General features: G+C 46.7%; 1 protein-coding gene and 1 long non-coding RNA gene across 2 annotated transcripts in view; both read right to left on the bottom strand.

The window, feature by feature from the left end:
* Positions 1-8,140: 8,140 nt before the first annotated feature.
* On the bottom strand, positions 8,141-9,979 carry LOC149356530 (uncharacterized). The gene is made up of 3 exons (XR_016289820.1): positions 9,865-9,979; positions 9,298-9,392; positions 8,141-8,214 (listed from the first exon to the last, which is right to left on the bottom strand). It is a non-coding gene; the product is annotated as an uncharacterized LOC149356530 (long non-coding RNA).
* A 9,243-nt stretch (positions 9,980-19,222) lies between these two features.
* The window catches only part of LOC149356529 (uncharacterized), a 57,159-nt gene continuing 52,530 nt past the window's right edge, over positions 19,223-23,851 (bottom strand). The window contains exons 8-9 of the mRNA XM_089576367.1: positions 19,293-19,394; positions 19,223-19,233 (exon numbers count right to left, since the gene is read on the bottom strand). Of these exons, the coding sequence (XP_089432493.1) occupies positions 19,223-19,233; positions 19,293-19,394 (113 nt within the window). The remainder of the gene's footprint in view (positions 19,234-19,292; positions 19,395-23,851) is intronic.

Genomic DNA, 23,851 nt, shown 5'->3' with positions numbered 1-23,851 from the left:
GTAAACGACGGTTACATCCAACTCCTGGAGCCGCAGGCTCCATCGAGCGAGGCGGCCGGAGGGGTCCTTCAAACTGGCGAGCCAGCACAGTACGTGGTGATCGCTGACCACCTTGAACGGTCGTCCGTACAGGTAGGGGCGGAATTTCGACGTAGCCCAGATGATGGCAAGGCACTCGTTCTCAGTTGTCAAATAATTAGCTTCGGCTTTGGACAGGGAACGGCTAGCGTACGCGATCACCTTCTCCACTCCGTCAATTTTCTGAACGAGGACAGCGCCTAGGCCCACACTACTTGCGTCGGTGTGAATTTCAGTCTCGGCGTTTTCATCGAAGTGCGCGAGGATCGGTGGGGACTGTAAACGACGCTGAAGTTCCTTGAAGGCTTCCACTTGCGGCGCTTCCCATTTAAATGGCACGTCTGCTTTTTTCAAGTTGGTCAGTGGCTCGGCGATGCGCGAAACGTTCTTCACAAATCGTCGGTAGTACGCGCACAGTCCGAGGAATCTGCGCACAGCTTTCTTATCGGCCGATGGTGGAAACATTGCGATAGCAGCGGTTTTCTGCGGGTCTGGCCGTACTCTCTCCTTGCTAACGATGAGGCCTAGAAACAGCAGCTCTTCATAGGCAAAGTGGCACTTCTCTGCTTTCAAAGTTAGGCCGGACGATTTGATTGCGTCTAGTACTGTTCGAAGCCTTTCTAGGTGTTCCTCAAAGTTCGAGGCGAAGACAACGACGTCATCTAAATATACCAGACAAATCTTCCACTGCAGGCCTGCCAGCACTGCATCCATTACTCGCTGAAATGTGGCTGGCGCGGAACAGAGACCAAATGGCATCACCTTGAACTCGAAAAGGCCATCTGGAGTGATGAATGCGGTCTTCTCGCGATCTCTTTCATCGACCTCAATTTGCCAGTTGCCGCTCTTGAGGTCCATCGATGAGAAATATCTGGCGTTGCAGAGCTGGTCTAGTGTGTCGTCGATGCGAGGGAGGGGGTAGACGTCCTTCTTTGTGATGTTGTTCAAGCGCTGGTAATCAACGCAGAATCGAAGTGCAACGTCTTTCTTTCTCACTAGAACAACAGGTGCCGCCCTGGGGCTCTTTGAAGGCTGATTAACGTCGTCGCGCAGCATTTCTTCCACTTGGTCCCGGATGGCTTGTCGTTCTCGTGGCTACACTCGGTAGGGGCTCTGGAGGAGAGGTCGGGCGTGCTGGTCGGTTATAATGCGATGCTTGGCAATCGGCGTTTGTCGGACCTTCGGCGATGACGAGAAGCACTCGCTGTAGCTTCGAAGGAGATTGCGGATCTGATCTTGTCTGTTCGGGGGCAGGGCTGGGTTTATGTCGAAAGTGGGCGAGTTCTCTAGGTCAGGCGAATCTTCTACGGATGGATGGGAGAGCGCGAAGAAGCCTCGTACGCCGGATATTTCGTCGAGGAATGCAATTATCGTTCCTCTGTTAACGTGCCGGTATTCTTCGCTGAAGTTAGTCAGCAGTACTTCGGCTTATCCTTTGCGGAAATGTGCAATGCCTCTTGCGATACCGATTCCCCGCTCGAGAAGCAACTGCATGTTCCCCTCGATAATGGCTTCAGTGTTATTCGCTTCCGTGGCGCCTACAGTGATGATGACGCTTGAGCGGGGTGGGACACTCATTTGGTCTTCCAGGACACCAAGCGCAACGTGATGTTTCGGAGTCCTCATCGACGGGATGGCCTCGTCCGTGGAAAGTGTGATCATCTTGGATCGCAGGTCGATGATCGCTTGATGCTCATTAAGGAAATCCATGCCCAAGATCACTTCGCGGGAACATTGCCGTATTAGTACGAATGTCGCGGGATAGGTATGTCCCTTGAGAGTCACTCGAGCTGTGCACCGTCCTGATGGCGTAATGAGGTGGCCCCCTGCGGTGCGAATTTTTGGGCCGTTCCAAGCGATCGTTACTTTCCTCAGCTGCACAGCGAATGGTCCATTCATCACCGAATAATCGGCTCCTTTGTCTACCAGAGCGGTAACTTTTCGGCCGTCGATAACGACTTCTAAGTCGGATGTCCTGGCTCTGGCGTTGCATGTCGTCTTCGGCGTCAGGTCACGGCTTTGTCGCATATGTGAATTGTGGGTGGGGGTGTGGTCGAAGCTTTTCCTGATGACGGCTTAGTTTTGAAGGCGGTTCGCGTCGTGGTCGAGGCTGTTGTTGCATGCGTCATCGGCGTATTAGGTGCGGCGTCTATGTACGGTGTGGTCGCTGGAGGATCTTCGTCGTTTCCTTCGCAAGCAACCTGACCTCCACAGGTTGCTTTGTTTAATTTCCCCCACGTGGACTAGGGGACCTTCGTCGGACAGCCGCGGCGTAGCTCCGGCCCGATGATGCAAAACGTGCGGTGGACGGGGACGGCGAGCGAGAAAGACTGTTTGTCGACGCGTACTCCCCTCTGTGCAGGTAGTCGTCGATTTCCCGTGGTCGCTGGCCGGGGAAGGGTCGTGGGGCGTCGATGGCGAAACCACGCAGGCAGATGCGTCTGTACGGGCAGTGGCGAAGTATATGACCGGCTTCGCCGCAGTGGAAGCACAACTGGCGGTTGTTGGAAGTCCTCCTGGCGCCGCACTTCCTGGTGCTTGGGCGTCGGTCGTAGGCTGGGCGGGCGGTCGCTGGGGGGCGGCGTTCGGGAACAGCTTGTTCACGTCGAAGAGGCGGACTTCAGCTCTCGCGTTGGGGCTGAGGACTGCGTACTGCAGCGGCGTAGGTTAAGGCTGGAGGCGGAGATGACGGGGTGGCAAGCGTATGCTGCACTTCCTCGCGTACGATTTCCTCAAGGGTCGCTACTTGAGGCTGGTTAGAAGATGGTAGCAGGCGACGCAGCTCTTCCCGTACAATTTCGCGGATAACATCCCGCAGGTTGCCTTCGAATGGAGTGCCTTCCGAGAGGGCAGTCGTGGTCACTTGGGGCTGTCGGGGAAAGTGACGGGCTCGTGCTTCCAAAGTTTTCTCAATGGCGGCTACTTCACTGGTGAATTCCGCGACCGTCTTCGGTGGATTGCGGATCAGACCGTCGCAAAGTGCCTCTTTTGCGCTACGCATCAAAAGCTGCACCTTCTTCTCCTCTGTCATGTCAGGATCGACACGTTGAAAAAGGCGCTTCATGTCTTCTACGTACGCAGTCACAGTCTCACTCGGTTGCTGGACGCGTGATTCTAGAAGCAGCTGCGCTCTTTCTTTGCGTACGACGCCAGTGAACGTACCCAGGAGCTGCTTCTTGAAGGCCGCCCAGGTCGTGAGAGAAGATTCGTGGTTTTCAAACCACGTTCTGGCAGGGCCACCAATGCAAAATAAACGTTTCGGAACTTAGAGCTGTCGTCCCAGGCGTTCAGAGCTGCCACACGGTCGTACATGTCCAGCCAGTCTTCTATATCTTCGTGTGGTTCTCCACGAAAAGTCGGTTGCTTCCGGGGCTGGCGAAGCACGACAAGCGTTGGCTGTGCACCAGGTTCGATAGTGAGGGGCATAGCTGGATAGCAGATCAGCACCTCCACCAGATGTCACGTAGTGGTGACTGCAGTCCGGCGAACAGGAAAACAACGAGGATGTCTTCGAAACGGAACTCTTTATTTGGGCTGACTTGCGCCCGCAATGAACTTAATCACTCGGCGGCGGCGTAGCGACAAGCGTGCTCGGCGGTCGTCGAACAGAATGCCCGCCACTGTCTGCCGTGCTCTTTTTAAAGCTGATAGCGAACATTCGAGATAAAGCTTGGGAAGTTACTAGAACATTCTGGCACAAAGTAGAATCGGCTCCGCCTGGATGCGATCAATCGAGATGATTCTAGGCGCGTCTTGCGTCACAAACGAAGCGATAAAGCGACGTGCCGGCAGCCTTGAAGCATTAAAAAAGAAACACAACAAACAAACGCTACACAGATTCGCGGCAATATTTAAAGGCATCTGCTGTGCGTGCTTTTTTTTTGGAAACAAAAAATTGGCTGTGGTTTCGCTCTGGTCAAACCTGGTAGAGTAGCGAGAGTCTAGCTTCTTTCAGAGACGCAGAACTCGGTTCATCGTCATCTGTCGTCGTGGATGCACTGTCGTCTGCTAATTGGGCCCGTCTAACCACCCGTCTTTACGTCTGTTATCGAGACGCTTAGTACGCTCTTCCTCGGTCTCCTCAGCTGGCCGCCTCCTCTTGCCTTCGTTCGTACCACGAGCCCTAGCTTCCCCCGAGCTGTCCATTTCTGCCACAGCTCCGTATCGTTGCGATATACATAACCGCCGCATCTCTGACGACACTCCGCGCATGCGCACAACTGACGCGGCGGGCGCGTAGATTTTTGATAGAGGCTAAATTCTAGTGTTCCGTGTACTGTGCGATGTGAGTGCATGTTAAAGAACCCCAGGTGGCCGAATTTTCCGGAGCCCTTGAGTCGCTTTGGGGCGTTAAACCCTTATAAACCATAAACCACTTCTTTGATCCCACTGTTTATCGCTTCCTCTATGGCGCGGTTCGGGTGTTCATAGAGATATGTGAGACAGTTACAGCGTGTTCCCTTTACTCAAAAACCGCTTTTAAATTTTATGAAGGAACGCGACGCCTTGCCTGTGGTGCCGCGGCTCAGCGCCCAGCCACGCTGACCTCGCGAAGCGGCTAGCTTAGTGTAGCTCTCGCTACAAAAGTCGTTCTTAACGTTTAGTGGCACGATGAGCATGTTGGTAGCAGCGAATTAGTCGAGGTGTAGCTTCGCGCTGTGTATTGGTTACCACATCCGTGGGAGACGTCCGCTACCACAAGTGGCAATGCTATTGATTCGAAAGTATTACTAGGCTATGTAGGCGGCGTCGTGTCCGCAAAATGTGTTGGCAGCAGTTGTGGGCAACTCTGAAGAGGCAGCGTCAAACGAATGGGTGCAATCGAAAGTGGATGATGTGAGGATGCTTCTAAAAAAAATTAGAAATCGGAAGAATAGTTAATTAATTAGAGCCAAAAATGTTCAAACATTGGGCGGGGCCAGAGCAAAACTCGCGCCAAATTTGAATAAGCCGGAAGTGTGGGGCCATGTAACCATAAGTGTGGTTTGGTTTGGTGGGCGGAGCCAACGCATGACACCAAATTTGAAAGTCCGGAATGAATACTCAGAAGAAACGAGGGAAAATGTGCAGTTAATCGAAATTCAATCAATAATTAACGATTATAGAAAGTGTCAAGAGTGAATTAAGGCGCATTAATTGTGAATGAAGGTGATTTAATTATGAATTAAGATGAATCTGTGATTTTATTGTGATTTAGGTGAATTACTGTAAAATGCTAATTTTGAAATAAGGGGAATTACAATAAATAATTGCGAATTAAGTGGATAATTAACGAACCAATTAAAAACAAGAAAGCAACTTGAAATGAGGAGGCGTCATTGCTTTCGCATTACTACAATTCGGGTTACCACAGTGATCTCGAATTTTTTGGGTGGAGTGCAAGTGGAGGAGCCACCCAGAACTTCCAGGAGTTGCGCGGGTTAGGAAGTCATCAGAAGGGTGATGTTTTGCAGCGCATTTTGCACAGGTTGAATTGGAGCGCGGAGAGGCTAGCCCAAGCAGTCGCGACTTAAAACAATGCGACTATGGGCTCAATTTTTTCACGCAACTAAATCAAATTCCAGTAAAATGTTGAATTGAAAGGTGAAGACGAAGTACTGTACGCACATTTCTTCGTTGCTTCTGCTGAATTCTATACTGTACACATAGGTTGCAATTATTTTTTTCTCAGGCTTTGGATGCTTGTTTCTAAAATTGCAGCCCGAATTATGTTCATGCCTCTGAGAGAGGACGGGGGGGGGGGGGTCTACAAACATTGATTACATCTCCAAAGAGAGCTATGAATGAGGTTTCTTAGGCTCCAGTGAGCAGCACTGATTAACAAGAGGGGGAGCGCCAAGAGTGCAAGACATAGGAAGAAAACTACCAGCTGGGTTAGCTCGGTTTTGGTGCTCATAGTTATATTCTCACGCATAAATCAACAAAACTAGTGAGACGGTATAAAAGACACGCTCTATCCTGATTTTTGTTTCTTGTGTTTTTAGTGCGAAGAATTCTCCACCATGACGTAATTGTATTCCACTTGTAGTGGTTTTCGTGCGTAGCGCGCATACTGTTCTGTAATATTTAACTGATTTCGCTAAGAAACTTGTTTTCTGTACTTCAAACAGCCAAAAAAAACTTTTTTTTTTATTTGACCGATGGATACATCGAAGAAAGGAACACGAATAAAGAAGAAACGAACAAAATCACAGCAAAGAAATAGTGGCTCATAGAAAACAATCAGCAAAGCGGAAAGTTGGGCAAGTTGGATAACGTTCATGATGTAAAAAATAGCGCACAGGGAACACACGGGACGGAAAGTAAACGACGCGGACAAGCGCTAACTCGCAACTGACGTTTATTGCTGACGCGCGCAATATAAGGTAGTCACTTTAAAAACATAAAACAAAAACAACCACAAACAGTCCCTCCTGGAAAGACCAAGTCAGAGGAAAAAATTGAAATTGAAGCATCAGGCGCCACTCATCGCTGCGGAAGATCAGTTAAAAAACCGTTATCAAAAAAGGAATTCAATGCAACGCTGAGGCTAAAAAATCGATTTCACAGTCTGCCAAGTTAACAGAGGGCTCACTGATACACGGATTCCGACATTTCCTAATATAGTATGCCTCCATTATCTCGCGTACACGCTGATCTCGATGTCTGAAAAGTATGACGGTACTAGAAAAAATCGGTTTACAAGTTTTCCCCTTCTGCTCTTCTTTTTTGCTACATTCCCGGCAATGCTCAGGAAGATTGCCATAAAGATCTTTTAGGGAGTTACGGTGTTCACCAAGCCTAACGTTGAGGCATCGCCCCGTTTGTCCTACATAGACAGCTCCGCAGGACAACGGTAGTTTGTACACTACACCCAAGCTGCAGGGAACAAACGGGGCGTGGTGCCTAACGGTGCATCCGCGCTTTTTTCGCTTATCTCCAACACCTTCTTGCCTGTTCCGTATCTGAGAGCTTAAACTGCTCAGCTTGCTTGGCCCGGAAAAAAACCACCTGGACGCCGTAGCGGCTCCCTACCTTCTTTAACCCATGTGCCATTCTATGCACGTAGGGCACCACGCCAGGTGAACACAGCACAGGTGAACAGGCTCAAGGAATCAGGGTATCCCATGCATGTCATCTCGATGACGTGCGGTAAACTAGTGCGCTGGATTAAAAGGGCACAAAAATCCCAAGACGTTGGAAGGGAGCGGCAAAAAGTCGGCGTGGTGCCCTACGTGCATAGAATGGCACATGGGTTAAAGAAGGTTGGGAGCCGCTACGGCGTCCAGGTGGTTTTTTCCGGGCCAAGCAAGCTGAGCAGTTTAAGCTCTCAGATACGGAACAGGCAAGAAGGTGTTGGAGATAAGCGAAAAAAGCGCGGATGCACCGTTAGGCACCGCGCCCCGTTTGTTCCCTGCAGCTTGGGTGTAGTGTACAAACTACCGTTGTCCTGCGGAGCTGTCTATGTAGGACAAACGGGGCGATGCCTCAACGTTAGGCTTGGTGAACATCGTAACTCCCTAAAAGATCTTTATGGCAATCTTCCTGAGCATTGCCGGGAATGTAGCAAAAAAGAAGAGCAGAAGGGGAAAACTTGTAAACCGATTTTTTCTAGTACCGTCATACTTTTCAGACATCGAGATCAGCGTGTACGCGAGATAATGGAGGCATACTATATTAGGAAATGTCTGAATCCATGTATCAGTGAGCCCTCTGTTAACTTGGCAGACTGTGAAATCGATTTTTAGCCTCAGCGTTGCATTGAATTCCTTTTTTGATAACGGCTTTTTAACTGATCTTCCGCAGCGATGAGTGGCGCCTGATGCTTCAATTTCAATTTTTTCCTCTGACTTGGTCTTTCCAGGAGGGACTGTTTGTGGTTGTTTTTGTTTTATGTTTTTAAAGTGACTACCTTATATTGCGCGCGTCAGCAATAAACCTCAGTTGCGAGTTAGCGCTTGTCCGCGTCGTTTACTTTCCGTCCCGTGTGTTCCCTGTGCGCTATTTTTTACATCATGCTCATAGAAAACAATCCACAAAGCCACAATCAGAAGAAAAGAACAAGGAAATAAATCAGGTTCGAGAGGACGTCCGCTGGTGTGGACACGTGAGCAAACCCTCCACTTCATATGACCTTGCCCTTGTGCGAAATAGTTCCTGCGAAGAAGAAAAAAATAGCAGAGTAAGAAAAAAAGAATAGAGAAAATGTGCCATTAAGCCTGAGGTCATCATCATATAAAAAGACATGACTTGAAAGCCCACCCTGCCAGAAATATTATCGATGCAGGTTAAATTCCAGCCAGGACATCTGAACAGCTATTTTGTGCCTCAGGTGGTGGACAAAAATGTGCCGACACTCGTGCTGCACGGGACACTTTTCTTTTACTGTACGGGTCTAAGAAATCAGCGGCGGCAGATGAGTGAAGTATAAAACTAATGACAGGCAATGCAAGCTGCCAAAAACTTGTACCTTAAAGGGTAGAAGCAAAATTTCGCTATCCTCCTACTTTAAAATGATGCGCAAGACGTCCTTAAAAATGAATCATCACATTGGGGTCGCTTGCACATGGTAAATAATTTACAGCCGAATGTCTGCTCTCCTGAAGTTGACGTCATGATAACAAACAAATCGTCTTCATCATGTGGAATCTTCAAGGCCTAGATAGTGACGTATCCGGCTGCGTTGAGATGCTACAGCAGCGCTACGTCACCTAGTATTTTCAAGTGCTGGGCGAAAGTATGAAAAACGACGACGTTGACCTATGCACTTCTTGGCATCTGTGTTGTGACATGACGCACCTGTGCTGTCACGAAACGAACATCAGCGCCCCTAAAGCTGCACCGTCTGTTACACGCGCGCCGGCTCAGTTTCTAATACGTGCCGCTGTCTCTGTTAATTACACACATTGCAACACAAGGCGCAAGTCGTACCGACGACGGCCAAGTGGTCTGAGGCCTGTGAAAACGGTGCTCCTCGGATCCCTGGGAGATACTTTTTTTTTCTCTTTGAAACTATTCCCACCAAAGTTATTTTGCGGCAGATGGCTTCAGCATCCGATAAGGTGGCCACTGCGGTCCGACTGCACGATGATGTCCCCCTAAGTCTACCAAATGTCGAGAATCGGAGCTAAAAATATTCCACGTTGAAAAGGAAAGCTGCTCTCGCATCCTCTTCCTGAAGGTTTAATAATGCCCAGCATGAATAAAAAAGCAACATCACTAGGAGGAAGTTCTACTCACTGCGGCAGCTGGTCACTTCAGCCGTTGCCCCCGGCCGATGCCCAGCAGCCGCATCCGCGAACAGGCCTCCTCTTCCTCGGCCCACGGATCGGATTCTGCTCAAGATAATAGGCAGCGCCTCTGGCAGTACCGTCACGAACTACAGCAACTAATATCACGAACATTGGCAGCAAATCATGTGGAACCTATGCCAGAAATATTGTCTCTGCGTGCTGCATTGCGTATCACCTTGCAAAATGCTTACTGTTAGAAGGCCCTACGGCAGTCTCACTTTGGGGCCTCCTAGTGTGACAGCTATTGTTTAACGAGCATTGTATGTTTCATGAATAAAACTTGAGACGATATAATGGTCCTGTTTACTCAATTTCTTCCAAATAGCACACAATTCCAATTATATGGAAATAGTAAACAGTAGATATACTTCCGGAAATCTACTGCGAAGAGTAGAACAGCAAATTTAGTCACGAACGAGGGAGCTGTTATTACAGCTGAGATGCCACTGTTATTTTTCATATATTCAACTCGTCAGCGATGTGCGTCATGCTTTATCTTTGCATATTTCCTCACCAGGTGGTGTCACAAACGGCCTGTCGACCGGGCCGTGTGCAGCACTGAAGGGCGGTGCAGCCGCAACGCAAGACAAGCCGGGCGTGGCCATGGCCCCGATGCTCTGCTGGTCACCCCGGCCTGCGTGTTTGGAATGTCGCAGATGGCAATAAAAAAATGCTAGTCTATCAATCCAATGCGATTTGAGAGGATAGCAGAGCAAAAAAAAATATCGACACGTACCATACATACGAATATAAAAACATGCCTTCTTACATGCTCAGGGTGTGTTTACTCATCCTGCAAATTGATCCGCCCCGGTCAATTTCACGATATAAACCCAGATATTTATCCGTTCATTGCTGTCCTGAAACCATGTCACGGGCATCCTTTTCTGCTCCTTCTTGCAGAAGCGAACAGTCAAATGCCTTCACTAAGTACGGCTGCCACGCGGTATTTCAGCGAACTTTCAGTCGTCTGGTACAAGGAAAGCGGACTACTGGAACAGCTCTTGAGGTGGTGAATGCGGGGGGGGGGGGGGGGGGGGGGGGAGTGCGCCGGGCTGCCACCCCAGGTGCCGATGACTGTGGCGACGTCTCTCCGCCTATATCCCCGCTTCATTTCGTCCAAGCCTTCTCATATCACAAGCATAAGGAGTACCACATGCTACAAATAACTGTGAGCACCAACACGTGATACGCGCAGAGCAAAAGAGCGATCCACACACTGCCAAAAAGACCAGCCCTCGAAGTCGATGGTGAGGAGTCAGTCAAATGGTGCACGTAGGAGATGCCACCAGGAACATGGATACATTCATGCCTCAAATTCTTGGTATATACGGCTGGAAAATTCGACTAAACAACGTGACAATATAAGCCTGCGCACGGAGCCTAATTGCAGTATAAAGAGCATTTAAAGTAACTATAGAATAAGCAAGTATGACGGAAGCCAACAGGCACCGAAACCGAGAAGCATAGGGGACGTCTTTTTACAATTTGCAGTTTTAATGGGAGAATAATAAAAGCAGAACAAAAACGACCTGCTAATTTCGCGTCCTGTGCTCTAGCGAAAGAGCTACGGTGACGGCTGTCCTATCTGCTGCCTTCGGGGGTATTTATGCGGAGTGTAAGCGAACCTTGAGAGGGTTCAATAGCACCACCCTCGTACAGGGTCAGTCAAAAGTTGCAAGGCCACAGGGTTTGCTTTTGAGCAGCATAGTCGGGCTGTTGAGATACCCTCGAAGCTAAAATATCTGTACAGAATAGAAGAAGGGTCGTTCTACCATCTGAGAACCTCGATAGCTCTATCGGAATCTTAAGTGTCAGGATATACCGATGAAAAGCGGTGCATGTGGCTTGGGAACTTTTGACTGACCCTGTACATAGCGGCGGACGTAGTGTGTCCTGTATTACCGCTAGTGTCATGCAGGAACGTGACCGAAGAGTGAGGGTGGAGGTTGTGCGAGAACCCTGTTATGCTAGCTATTGCATCAAGGCTGCCAGATTGGAGGCCCTCGGTAAAATCCCTTGGTATAGCATCAGACGCGAAATTTGTAAGTCGTGGGTACGAGTCCCACTGGCGGCCAATGGTTCTTTTTTTTTCTTCTCCTTTTATTATTCTCCCATTGATCAAAAACTACAAATTAAAAAAGGACATCCTCTATGCTTCGACGGCTGTTGGCTTCCGTCACATTTGTGATAACGAGCATCACTTTCCATCCCCTTGTCTGCTGAATAGTTTAACGACGGCCTCGAATTTGGTACTCTTGATACCATAGGTAGCATAATAGGGCTCTCGTAGAGCCTCCGCTTTCGCCATTTGACCACGTTCTTACATGGTACTCGCGGTAATACACGACGCACTGCGTCCACCGCTATGGACGAGAGTGGCGCTGGTGAACATTCTCAAGGTTCGCTTACAGCACACATAAATACTCCCAAAAGCAGAAGATTGGACAGCCGTCGCCATAGCTCAGTTGTTACAGCACCAGCGACGAAATTCTAAAGTCCTGGGTTCGGATTCAATCGGCAGCTTCTTGTTTCTTCTGCGTTTATCAATCTCCAATTGATGAAAGTACACAAGTTAAAAAAGACATCCCCTATGCATCTTGGTTTCGGTGGCTGTTAGCTTCCATCATATCTAGACTAAACAGAAAGCATGGCCCGTTCCCACTTTCCATTCTTCAGATGCTTGCGTGTAGCTTACGCTTAGCCCCTTAAAGATGGAGCTAGCATTTCAGGGTGACTCTTTGGCGAAAGCTTTTGAGTTTCTTGAAAAAAGACAGAACAATACTGTAACAGAGTAATCCACAGGAATCAACAACGCCGCCTACATTTCAGAAGCTAAAACTATCAGAGCTCAAAAATGAGCCAGAGAATTACAAACTCTCTGGTAGTATACAAGATACAAGCGCATGCCGGGGAGAATTGAGCGATGAGCGACGGAGGCAAAAGTCATAACGTGCATTTCTGCCGTGACCACCTGGTCTGAATGAGCTCGTAAATGTATTGAACATAGAACTCGCGCAAGAATTTCATCTTCACGTAGATAACAATGAACTAAGTGGAGAAAGAAATTACCCTCCCGTGTGTGCATCCGTTTAGTATGACGGCTCGAAGCGCAGAAACCAAAAAATATTTATTCTCAGAACTGTAGAATACTATATCTCATGTAATTGGGCAGTGGACCTCATTAGCACAAATGTTCAACATAAAAAGTATCGTTTGATGTCGGCATACAATATTTTCAAAGAGGCATCTTCGATGACCACCCCTGTGCATTTCTTCAAATTTTCACGGGGACTCTAAGTAAGAAAAGTTTGAAAAGTTTGTGCTAAACATCTGTGGGTTATCGCTTCGTCGTCAGCTGCATGCGAAATCTATTCAAATTTATTCATGACAGTGAGAAGGTAGAAATTTACCCACCAATCTGCGCCGATTCCCTGGGTGTTCATCTTCTATCTATTAGAAGCGCGATGGGCAGTTTACGAGATTTCAGCTCTAAAAGGGCTGTCAAAGAATTTTGCGGAGGAACGCTCTGAGACACGCTGAGAAGAAATTCAAATGGAAGATGTCGTGTATCGATGCTCAACGGTGTTTAGTGAAGAGTAGCCTGCTTTTCCTAAACACTGAGTTTTTATATACTGGAAAAGGCTAAAAATGGAATACTGGTATCGTCATCGCCAGTGTTTCTCACAAGATAACTGGACTGAGGTCAAGACATTTTTTTTTTGCTGATCTTTCAGGATAGTCCTTATAGTCATTAACTTGTAAATGGCGATGGCAGAGTCCTTTCCGATCATGAGGTCGCAGGTTTTGTTCGAGTGGCGCGAAAATCTTCAGATTCAATTTTTTGGCTCTAAATCCTTCTGCTGCCGCGAAATTATCATCAGAAAAAAAAATCAATTTTACTAAGACAAAAAATTGCATTAAATTTTCCCCGCAGTATTCGTTTAGATATGCGGCACAAAAAATCTTGCAGGATCATTCGCAGACCGAGCTTACTGCAGGGTACATGTAGACGCAGTAGATTAGAGACTCCGTCAGAAATCTACCAAGTACCAAGTCAGATGACCAACTGAGTTCTAAGCCACGCTGGCAGCGCTTCCCTTGGACGTGGCATCCCACGCACGCATCGCCTTTGAGCTGCAATGTTTATCTGGTCGACGCTGAAATACACTTTGTTCGTAGACGCTGCTCCCAACGACATTAAAACCCTGGCAGTGATGATTTATTCTGCACCGACAGCAGGCAACCTGGCGTTGTTGTAGGGATACGGCTAAAAGGAGACAGCACGCCATACACGCAGTCGCACGTACGAGAAATACGAAGAGATTAATCAGCAATTAATGACCATAGTCGAAAAAGCACTGACGCTTACAGGCAAACGTGGCAGTCTGTAATATATCTTCTACATCTTTCTAGCCTTAGTCGCTTTGGGACGTTAAACCCCATAAACCAAACCAAACCAAACCTTCCACATCTTTCGGATTTACTAACAAAACTGATGCCAATAAAAACGTTCGATTCAGAAGCAAGGTGGCGAGTTGGAAAGTTGTACTACCTTCGGCACACTGCAATTAAGCACCAAAAGAAAGAACAAATTACGGGTTCAAAACCTTTAAATACCAAATGAGTTCCTTTCTGAATGAAAACAGAAGCACTAATGACCTCCTGTACGATTGTAAAAATCAAGAAATATGCACGAAAAAAGGGACTGAAATGTTGCCTGCATGATTGCTTGCTAAAACATGTGATCTACTGCAAGATTTCGAATAGTGCACGAGTGTTTTCTGCATAAGACTGTTTATTTTTCTGTGTATGGCTCCATGTATTGTTACAGCTTGCATGTGCTTATGAACTCTGCAGCTTGTGTAGCAAGCACAGTGCAGTTTTTCTTTTTCGTACGTTTATCTTAGGTTGCTTTTCAGCACCTGTCGTATCTGACGACCTACGTTTCAACACCTATCGTATGTGAAGGCCCTTGCCAGGCATCGTGCCTTTTTGCCTCTTTTCTGAAGTGCATGCAAATACACTCAAAATAAAGTTCCAAATAGATTAGTCATCTCAAAAGGAATGCGTGAACCAAACGACTTTCTTGTTGGCTCGATCTTGGTTGCCTGTGCTCTGGCGTGCTATTAAAGGAGTACAGACACTTAAATTTTCTGGCATGTTTTCTTCTTTATGATGGTGCAGGAGACAGAGGAGTACAGACACTTAAATTCTCTGGCATGTTTTCTTCTTTATGATGATGCAGGAGACATTAGTTTGCACTAATCATGACGTGGTTTTCAGTTACGGGCAATAAATAATTTGTAATCGAGGTTTTGTCATTATGTTGGGGTTTCGCCTTCAAAAGCCGAATGATGACTGTGACGTCAAAGTGTGCTTATAGCCAACTGAGGCATGAAAAAACTGCAATACAATCGTTGATTCTACAATCGTTGCCTGTAGGCTGACGTTGGCATTGTAGTGAATTAAAACGACGGAGCAGCAATTATACAGCAAAGCGGAAAGTTGGGCAAGTTGGATAACGTTCATGATGTAAAAAATAGCGCACAGGGAACACACGGGACGGAAAGTAAACGACGCAGACAAGCGCTAACTCGCAACTGAGGTTTATTGCTGACGCGCGCAATATAAGGTAGTCACTTTAAAAACATAAAACAAAAACAACCACAAACAGTCCCTCCTGGAAAGACCAAGTCAGAGGAAAAAATTGAAATTGAAGCATCAGGCGCCACTCATCGCTGTGGAAGATCAGTTAAAAAAACCGTTATCAAAAAAGGAATTCAATGCAACGCTGAGGCTAAAAATCGATTTCACAGTCTGCCAAGTTAACAGAGGGCTCACTGATACACGGATTCCGACATTTCCTAATATGGTATGCCTCCATTATCTCGCGTACACGCTGATCTCGATGTCTGAAAAGTATGACGGTACTAGAAAAAATCGGTTTACAAGTTTTCCCCTTCTGCTCTTCTTTTTTGCTACATTCCCGGCAATGCTCAGGAAGATTGCCATAATGATCTTTTAGGGAGTTACGGTGTTCACCAAGCCTAACGTTGAGGCATCGCCCCGTTTGTCCTACATAGACGGCTCCGCAGGACAACGGTAGTTTGTACACTACACCCAAGCTGCAGGGAACAAACGGGGCGCGGTGCCTAACGGTGCATCCGCGCTTTTTTCGTTTATCTCCAACACCTTCTTGCCTGTTCCGTATCTGAGAGCATAAACTGCTCAGCTTGCTTGGCCCGGAAAAAACCACCTGGACGCCGTAGCGGCTCCCTACCTTCTTTAACCCATGTGCAAAAAGTCGGCGTGGTGCCCTACGTGCATAGAATGGCACATGGGTTAAAGAAGGTAGGGAGCCGCTACGGCGTCCAGGTAGTTTTTTCCGGGCCAAGCAAGCTGAGCAGTTCATGCTCTCAGATACGGAACAGGCAAGAAGGTGTTGGAGATAAACGAAAAAAGCGCGGATGCACCGTTAGGCACCGCGCCCCGTTTGTTCCCTGCAGCTTGGGTGTAGTGTACAAACTACCGTTGTCCTGCGGAGCCGTCTATGTAGGACAAACGGGGCGATGCCTCAACGTTAGGCTTGGTGAACACCGTAACTCCCTAAAAGATCATTATGGCAATCTTCCTGAGCATTGCCGGGAATGTAGCAATAAAGAAGAGCAGAAGGGGAAAACTTGTAAACCGATTTTTTCTAGTACCGTCATACTTTTCAGACATCGAGATCAGCGTGTACGCGAGATAATGGAGGCATACCATATTAGGAAATGTCGGCATCCGTGTATCAGTGAGCCCTCTGTTAACTTGGCAGACTGTGAAATCGATTTTTTTTGCCTCAGCGTTGCATTGAATTCCTTTTTTGATAACGGTTTTTTTAACTGATCTTCCACAGCGATGAGTGGCGCCTGATGCTTCAATTTCAATTTTTTCCTCTGACTTGGTCTTTCCAGGAGGGACTGTTTGTGGTTGTTTTTGTTTTATGTTTTTAAAGTGACTACCTTATATTGCGCGCGTCAGCAATAAACCTCAGTTGCGAGTTAGCGCTTGTCTGCGTTGTTTACTTTCCGTCCCGTGTGTTCCCTGTGCGCTATTTTTTACATCATGAGGAGCAATTATACCACAATTTTTCATGCGTCACATCACCTGAAAGGATACGTTGATGTCACATAATCGTTCGTCTGTTGAAACCAAAACCGAAACAGCGCGACCAAGAAATTTGAGTCTCAAATATTTAGCGCTCGTTGGAGAATGCCTCGAGGTAATCCATGTATGACACGGCGTTACGCATCTTTACAAAGTAAAAACGTGCACCGAAAAGTTGGGTGTCTATATTCCATGAAAAGTGGCTTCTTTTCTTAAATAAAAGAGTATATTGTAAAGTAAAGGCGCCAAAAACCACACACACACACATAAGACAAGAGAACGGTCACAAATAGTTTATTTTGCAGAACCTAGATACATATATACACAGCCAGCAACTGCGCGAGGGACAAAATTAAGCATCAATGTGGTAACGAACGCTCAAAAAACTTTTTTTCCGCCTGATACAGAGATACAGATGTTTCGCTGACACACGAACTGCCTTTCTTACTGACATAGAATGTTTCAATCAGTTCTCTGGCTTTGATATTGCTGCTTCTGGCAGGGATTTACACGGATGAGAAGCATGGCTCACAAGAGCGTGAAGGGCAGGATCTGATATGTTTCGGCAAATTTGGGCCCTCTTTATTTTTTTCTACGTTTCGTTCATGTTCCCTGATTCGCTCATCAACGCAGCGCCCTGTTTGTCCTATATAGGAACGACCGCACGAGAGGGGAATTTCATAAACAACTCCTTCGGCACAGTTCACGAAAGGCCGCCCATGCTTAGTACCGCAGCCTCTTTCTTGTTCTTTTTCTTTTCTTTTGTCGATTTGAGGGCAAATGCTTCCGAGCTTCAGGGGGGCTGAAACGACGAGCGGCACACTATGCCTGCTCGCAACCTTCTTCAAGTTGTGGGCGAACATGTGCAAGTACGGCACCGTCATAGGTCTCACCTCTTCACGAGGGACCTCTGACCCAGCTCTCACTGCCCTCATCTTCAACTTCTGTAAGAGGCTTTCGGCGACCCCTGTCACGAGCGAACCAGGGAATCCGGCTGAAGCCAGCCTAGCCAATTGGTTTTCAAAACTCGGTCGCATCTTGTGAACGCATGTCTTCCTTAACGCGGACTCAGGCAAAGTGACGCAATACCACTTTTCACTAATTTGGAGTGCGAAGAGTCGTATGGCCGAAGGCCTTTTTATGCTCGCGGAGCGTCAGCCCAGCACACATGATCCGTACAGAACTCAGTTTTGATATCTAAAAACTAAAAATTGTTCACTAGCATTCACGCGCAAAATCCAAGCCTTTTCCATGTTGTCTGAATAGGGATAAAACATTATGTGCAGCTTCAGTGAAGTTTAAGCTTGCGACCTTGTTAAAACAATAAAAAAATCGTCCACCTATCTAAAAACTTTAAAAACGGCGTTAGCAGGCTGCTTCGCTGAAGCTGCACATATTGTTTTATCTACTATATTCAGACAACATGAAAAAGGCTTGGATTTTACGTGTGAACTGCTAGTGAACAATGTTCTAGTTTTTAGATATCAAAACTGAGTTCTGTGCGGATCATGCGTGCTGGGCTGACGCTCCGCGAGCATAAAAAGGGCTTCTGCCATACGACTCTTCGCACTCCAAATTAGTGAAAAGTGGTATTGCGTCACTTTGCCTTGAGTCCGCGCTAAGGAAGTCATGCGTTCACAAGATGCGACCGAGTTTTGAAAAGCAATTGGCTAGGCTGATTTCAGCCGGATTCCCTGGTTCGCTCTTGACAGGGGTCGCCGAAAGCCTCTTACAGAAGTTGAAGATGAGGGCAGTGAGAGCCGGGGCAGAAGTCCCTCGTGAAGTGGTGAGACCTGTGGCGGTGCCGTACGTGCATAAGTTGGCCCACAATCTGAAGAAGGTTGCGAGCAGGCATAGTGTCCCGCTCGTCTTTTCAGCCCCTGAAGCTCGGCAGGATTTGCCCTCGAATCGACAAAAGAAAAGAAAACGAACAAGAAAGAGGTTGTGGTACTAAGCATGGGCGACCTTTCATGAATTGTGCCGAACGGGTTATTTATGAAATTCCCCTCTCGTGCGGTCGTTCCTGTATAGGGCAAACAGGGAGCTGCGTTAATGAGCGAATCAGGGAACATGAACGAAACGTAGAGCAAAATAAAGAGGGCCCAAATTTGCCGAAACATATCAGATCCTGCCCTTCACGGTCTTGCGAGCCATGCTTCTCATCCGTGCAAATCCCTGCCAGAAGCAGCTATATCAAAGCCAGAGAACTGATTGAAGCATTCTATGTCAGTAAGAAAGGCAGTTCGTGTCAGCGAAACATCTGTATCTCTGTATCAGGCAGAAAAAAAGTTTTTTGAGCGTTCGTTATCACATTGATGCGTAATTTTGTTCCGCGCGCAGGCGCTGGCTGTGTATATATGTATCTGGGTTCTGCCAAATAGCTAGTTGTGAGTGGCGCTCTGTCCCGTTCTCTTGTCTTGTGTGCGTGTGGTTTTTGACGCCTTCACTTTACAATGAATTACCAACTAGCCCAGCAAGAAGTTCTATTAAAAGAGTATATACTTCAAATACGCTTGTTTCGTCGTCTACCTTCCATTTTGTGGTCGTCTTGCTAATTCTGTCCTTTTAAGAGGAAGATTCGATCCTCGCAAAGGTACCCGCCAAAAGACGCTGGTATCTCATAGCATGATGGACGCGGCAAATGCTTGCAGCAAGACGGCGTTTTGCATAAGGAACAGCAATTTTCAAACGACTTGAAATAAGGAAAGAACAGCTTGCGAAATCTAGGGGTAATCTACGCGAGGATTTCAGCCACAGCATATAAACGGTGTGAAAGAAGTTACCGCCACTTACCATCTCTGGAGGAATTGCTTCCACGGCCTAGGCTCATGTAGTAGACTTCGTCACCCTCTTCAGTGCTCACATCATTGCTGACCATCATCTTGGCCCCCAGTGCTGCAGCCAGAAAAGAATCAACAGGGGCGTCAAACACGCTGCTTTCTGCGACCCGGGAAAATCTCCATGTTTCGTTCCCTGTACTAGACCCTCCTATATTACGCGAATAACGTGAACGGCTGATAAAATTTAGGAGTTCGCGCGCATCGCACACTTCCAGAAAAGCAAAATTTTAGTATGATTTTTTAACTATTTATGCCAAGATATTTACTTTATCACACGAACCTGTTTATGCAACACAAAATTAACGGCAGTATAGTGTCCATTAGTAAAACATTCCACCCCCTGAGAGAATAAGTGAGAGTACCAGGCAGAACTTCCTAAGCGCGCCGTTAAACTAGGCGAAGTCCGTGTGTATTTCTTGGTTTGGTAAAGTGACTCTTAATTTCTAGACACGAAGTGGCACGGCGATTCTCTCCTTCAGGTATTTTAAATGTACCCGGCATCACTGACTTCCTGGGATTAAAGCTATCCGCCTGGAGAAAAATTTTGACATGGGGTGTCCAAAAAGCTGACCGTCGTTGCCGCAAGAGATGATATCCTTCACAGTGAAATGCATGCAGAACATCGTGGCTAGCTAAAATAAGTCCAGGCTTTTTGAATCCAAACTCATAAGGAAGGCAAGTGAAAATACATTACCCATAAGTTTCCAAACGTGCACAGCCCCAACATGACCTTCCACCCCCAGAGAAGGAAACAACACTTCACTTTGCAAGAACAGATCGACACCATTTTGCTACGATGCATTCAAATTGCTTGGAGCCGAGAGTGTGAATGCATCCGGCCCTAGGCCTTCTTTAAACTGGCGTTTTCTGGGTTTCACTGCTTTCAAGTGTACTAGCTCCGGCCTGGAGGAAACAAACTAGCCTTACAATGGCACGGGCGCTGAGTCATGCTGTGTCTACTTTAAACTAGCACTGCACGCAGTATGAAATTGCGCATGCCCCAGTCGCCGATAAGAAAATCTGGTGAATATGCCAACCTTACCTACTTAAAAACGAAAAGAAAGAAAACGGCTTCATGAAGTTCAGTACGTTCAGTGAAGATAACAATGATGAAAACGCACATGACAAACTATGTATAATGTGCAGAACACACACATTCACTGCAGGACAAGAGTTTAGGTTTCCCGTGCACAACTTATTCGAATTAGGCTGATATTCTAACTGAGTTTTCTGATGGAGTATGTGACAAGACTGACTGTCACATATGAGAAATGTGAATAATTGCATCAATAACTGCTATAGGGAATGGAGTCATTAGCAGTGCAGGAATGCTTCAATTGGTAAACTCTCGCCACTGTTAGTCCGCAAGTTTTTCCGTCCAAAGCTGTACTACCAGGACTTGCGTAAGCGACACCGTACTGCTTAAAGCATGCTCTAAATATACGTACCCTAATTCATACTGCAGTTATTTCGGGACATCGTTAATTTGAGCTGCGCCAACTACTCAGGGTTTTAGATTGTATCCCGAACAATAAGGGCTGGTTTTATCAGGTTTAACCTCCCAAAGTGACTTAGATAATTAGGGACGCCGTAGTGAAGAGCTCCGGACAATTTTGACGGATTAGGGTTCTTTAACGTGCACTGGCATCGCACAGTACAGCGGCCTCTAGCAATTTACCTCCATCGAATTAGGACTGGTGCGTCCGGGATCAAACCCACGTCTTTCGGGTCAGCAGCCGAGCTCCATAGCCAGAGAGCGGCCGCGGCGGCTCCTACAATAAAGGCGTTACGAAGGCAGACACTCAAGGTATTTTAAAAGAAAAACTGTTGCAACACCAGGCAGTGGCAGGCCGGAGGAGTCCGCAGCGCGTGCGCACTGCGGTGCTCTATCCGCGCATCTGTACGCAAGAATCGCCACGTGTCGGTGAGGTACGTGCGCGCATGCCTGCGCATGCGTCGGGACCAATCTGCGGGTGTGCATTATCAGCGCTAGTCTTTTATCACCCGGTGCTCAAGATAGAACGACCAGTTTGACTGGCCTCTGATTTTACTCAGCTGTTTTACTGTGACCGATCAAAACTGCGTCTACATCGGCAGAACCTTTCACGAGTACTGCTGCCGGTCGACGAGAACGCGGTCGGTTTCGGAAGCGACATGCGAGATCTCCACCACAGAAGAGCACGATCGCCTAAGGAAGCGTCCGACGAAATGGTGGGCCAAAAAAGAGGAGCGAGATCAAGAATGCCTTCGGGAGGCATACCAGGGCCTTCGGGAGGCCGGTTAACCGGCAGGCATACGTTCCTGCATTGAGATTCTCTAGGTGTAGCACAGATTGCAGCACTACATTTCGGGCGATGAGCGGCTTTTGATTTTTAAGGATTCTTTGGCATCAAATGCTGTTCTGAAACAGAATATGCTTCAGTACAGGCCTATAGCTAACTGAAAAGCATTGTTCTTTCCCTGTAAAAAGCTGCAGCCTTATCTAGATACACAGCACATTTTTTTTCTGTCATCACGACAGATTTACGTCGAATTCTGAGACATGAACTTTAACTAAAGCCAAATTTTTGTGTACTTTCTGTAGACAGCATTGTGCTGCCCTCTGTCGTAGCGACACTACCACAGAAAACTTACTACAGTATTATAGCTGAAATATTTCGCTGTGTTTTGGATTTGATTCTCGCGTCTTTTTTGAGTGGGACTATCTAAAACGCAAAGGCGATGCCAATCTAGAAATACACCCGCAAGAGTGACTGCTGAAAGCTTCAAATTAAGGCCGTCATCAGTGATGAAAATCAAGGAACGCAAGAAAGAATGATTTTTTTTATTTGTGGTAGCGTTCAAGGAAAAACTAATGCACACTTTTTAAGTAAAAGATTATCTATTAGAGAGGACCACAAAAACAGCTACACTTCGTCGGTGGGAACAGAAACCTCGACCTCCCTATGTCGCTAAGCTGCTCTCCAAACTGAGCTACAACGGCCTTTTTTTGTTGAATGAGCTACGGCCATGGCTGGCCATCCAGCTACTTCCAGTGTGTTGCGTGTGACCTACCCTTTGAGTGTGTTCTACCAGCGCCACCCATGTTGCAGGCTACAGGAGACATCTAAAGTGAGATTGAAAAGAACACGAGAACACTGCGTCCCTCCGGAGGGCTGCGACCCTGAATGTGCGCTATCGCACAAATTACGCTGCAACAAACGAACCGCGGCCTCACATGGGTTAATCGGGCAGCATTCACGACCATCTCAGGGTGAGCGGCACTGTGACACCACAGAAGAGTACGGCAATTCAGTACTGAAAAATAATTCACTGCAGCACTGATTTATACAAAATGGCTGGACGTAATAAATACAACTATCAAGAATTACTGACGCTGATTCCCAGGACAAGTGCAACACGTATGCGATACAGAAAATTCAATTGCATCGCTTATTTCTGGAAACAGGAGAGCGTGGTAAAAGTAAGGAGTACCTCACACATTGGGATAAACCATACAATTGATCTAGTTCCTTAGCATTTACAAAAGACACCCAAGATGCTTCAATCGCAACCAATGAGCGAACCCTAATTTGTCAAGCTTTTCTATACTGCCCGACGAGGAGGTTAGACATTTCCATCCACACGGCAACCGGCATCAAGCCGAACAAAAAAGAGAGGAGATAAAAAATCGAGATGTCTTCATGGATTTCTGGCAAAAAATGGCGCATTGGTACCCGACAGGCTGCTCGGGGGCGAATAGAAGAGGAGAAACGAGCGTCCAGCGTCAGAGACTTCCAAGCACACGTCAGCATCGACGCCGCAGAGACTGAATGCGAAATTTAGCGGGATCCCTTCATTTACCTAATATTTTTAAATGTCATTGTTTGCTAAGTGCAAATAATATCTACCTGTATTATTTTTGTCAAAGAAAACAGTTTTGAAGCTTCCCGGAACTGTTGTTTTTGCAAATTTGGGTTACGAATAGCTGAAAATATGTTCCAAGGATAGACATTAAAATTTCTGTGGCAATTTATGCTTTTTTATAAATTTCTTCCTGCCATTTTCGCCAATTCTACAATTTTGTTCTTTTTTTCTAAAATTTTCCCACTGGGCGAAGGAAAACTATTTTGGTAACAATGGAGGTCTTCATATAAACAATTACGTAGAACCGTCAGCTTTCCTTCTGCATTCTAAGGAAACTTATCTACTTATCAATGTAAAATACATAATTTACGAACAGATATATTACTGCAAAAACTTCAGAAAGCACAAAGCACTATGAGTTTTTAATCGGCAATGAAAGTCCGGTTTTTATGTTTCTATAATTTCTCCTCATATTCTACACTGTTTAAATATCATACCCTTTAAAAATTCGTGCATAATATCGCTGGTGGATCATATCTAAGTGGTTTCAAAGTGACCGCACTTTGCGCAGACCATACTTTTTGAAAACTTCGGTTGTCGATAACGTAAGATATCTTGCAAGGACATGTTTGAAAATCATGAGGGTACATTTGCGATTATTTTACA

This window comes from Amblyomma mixtum, chromosome 3, assembly GCF_055824585.1.
Source record: "Amblyomma mixtum isolate Tamu chromosome 3, ASM5582458v1, whole genome shotgun sequence".
Taxonomy (NCBI): Eukaryota; Metazoa; Arthropoda; class Arachnida; order Ixodida; family Ixodidae; genus Amblyomma; species Amblyomma mixtum.
The sequence above is the reverse complement of the archived record's forward strand: the minus strand, read 5'-3'. Positions and strand labels throughout refer to the sequence as shown.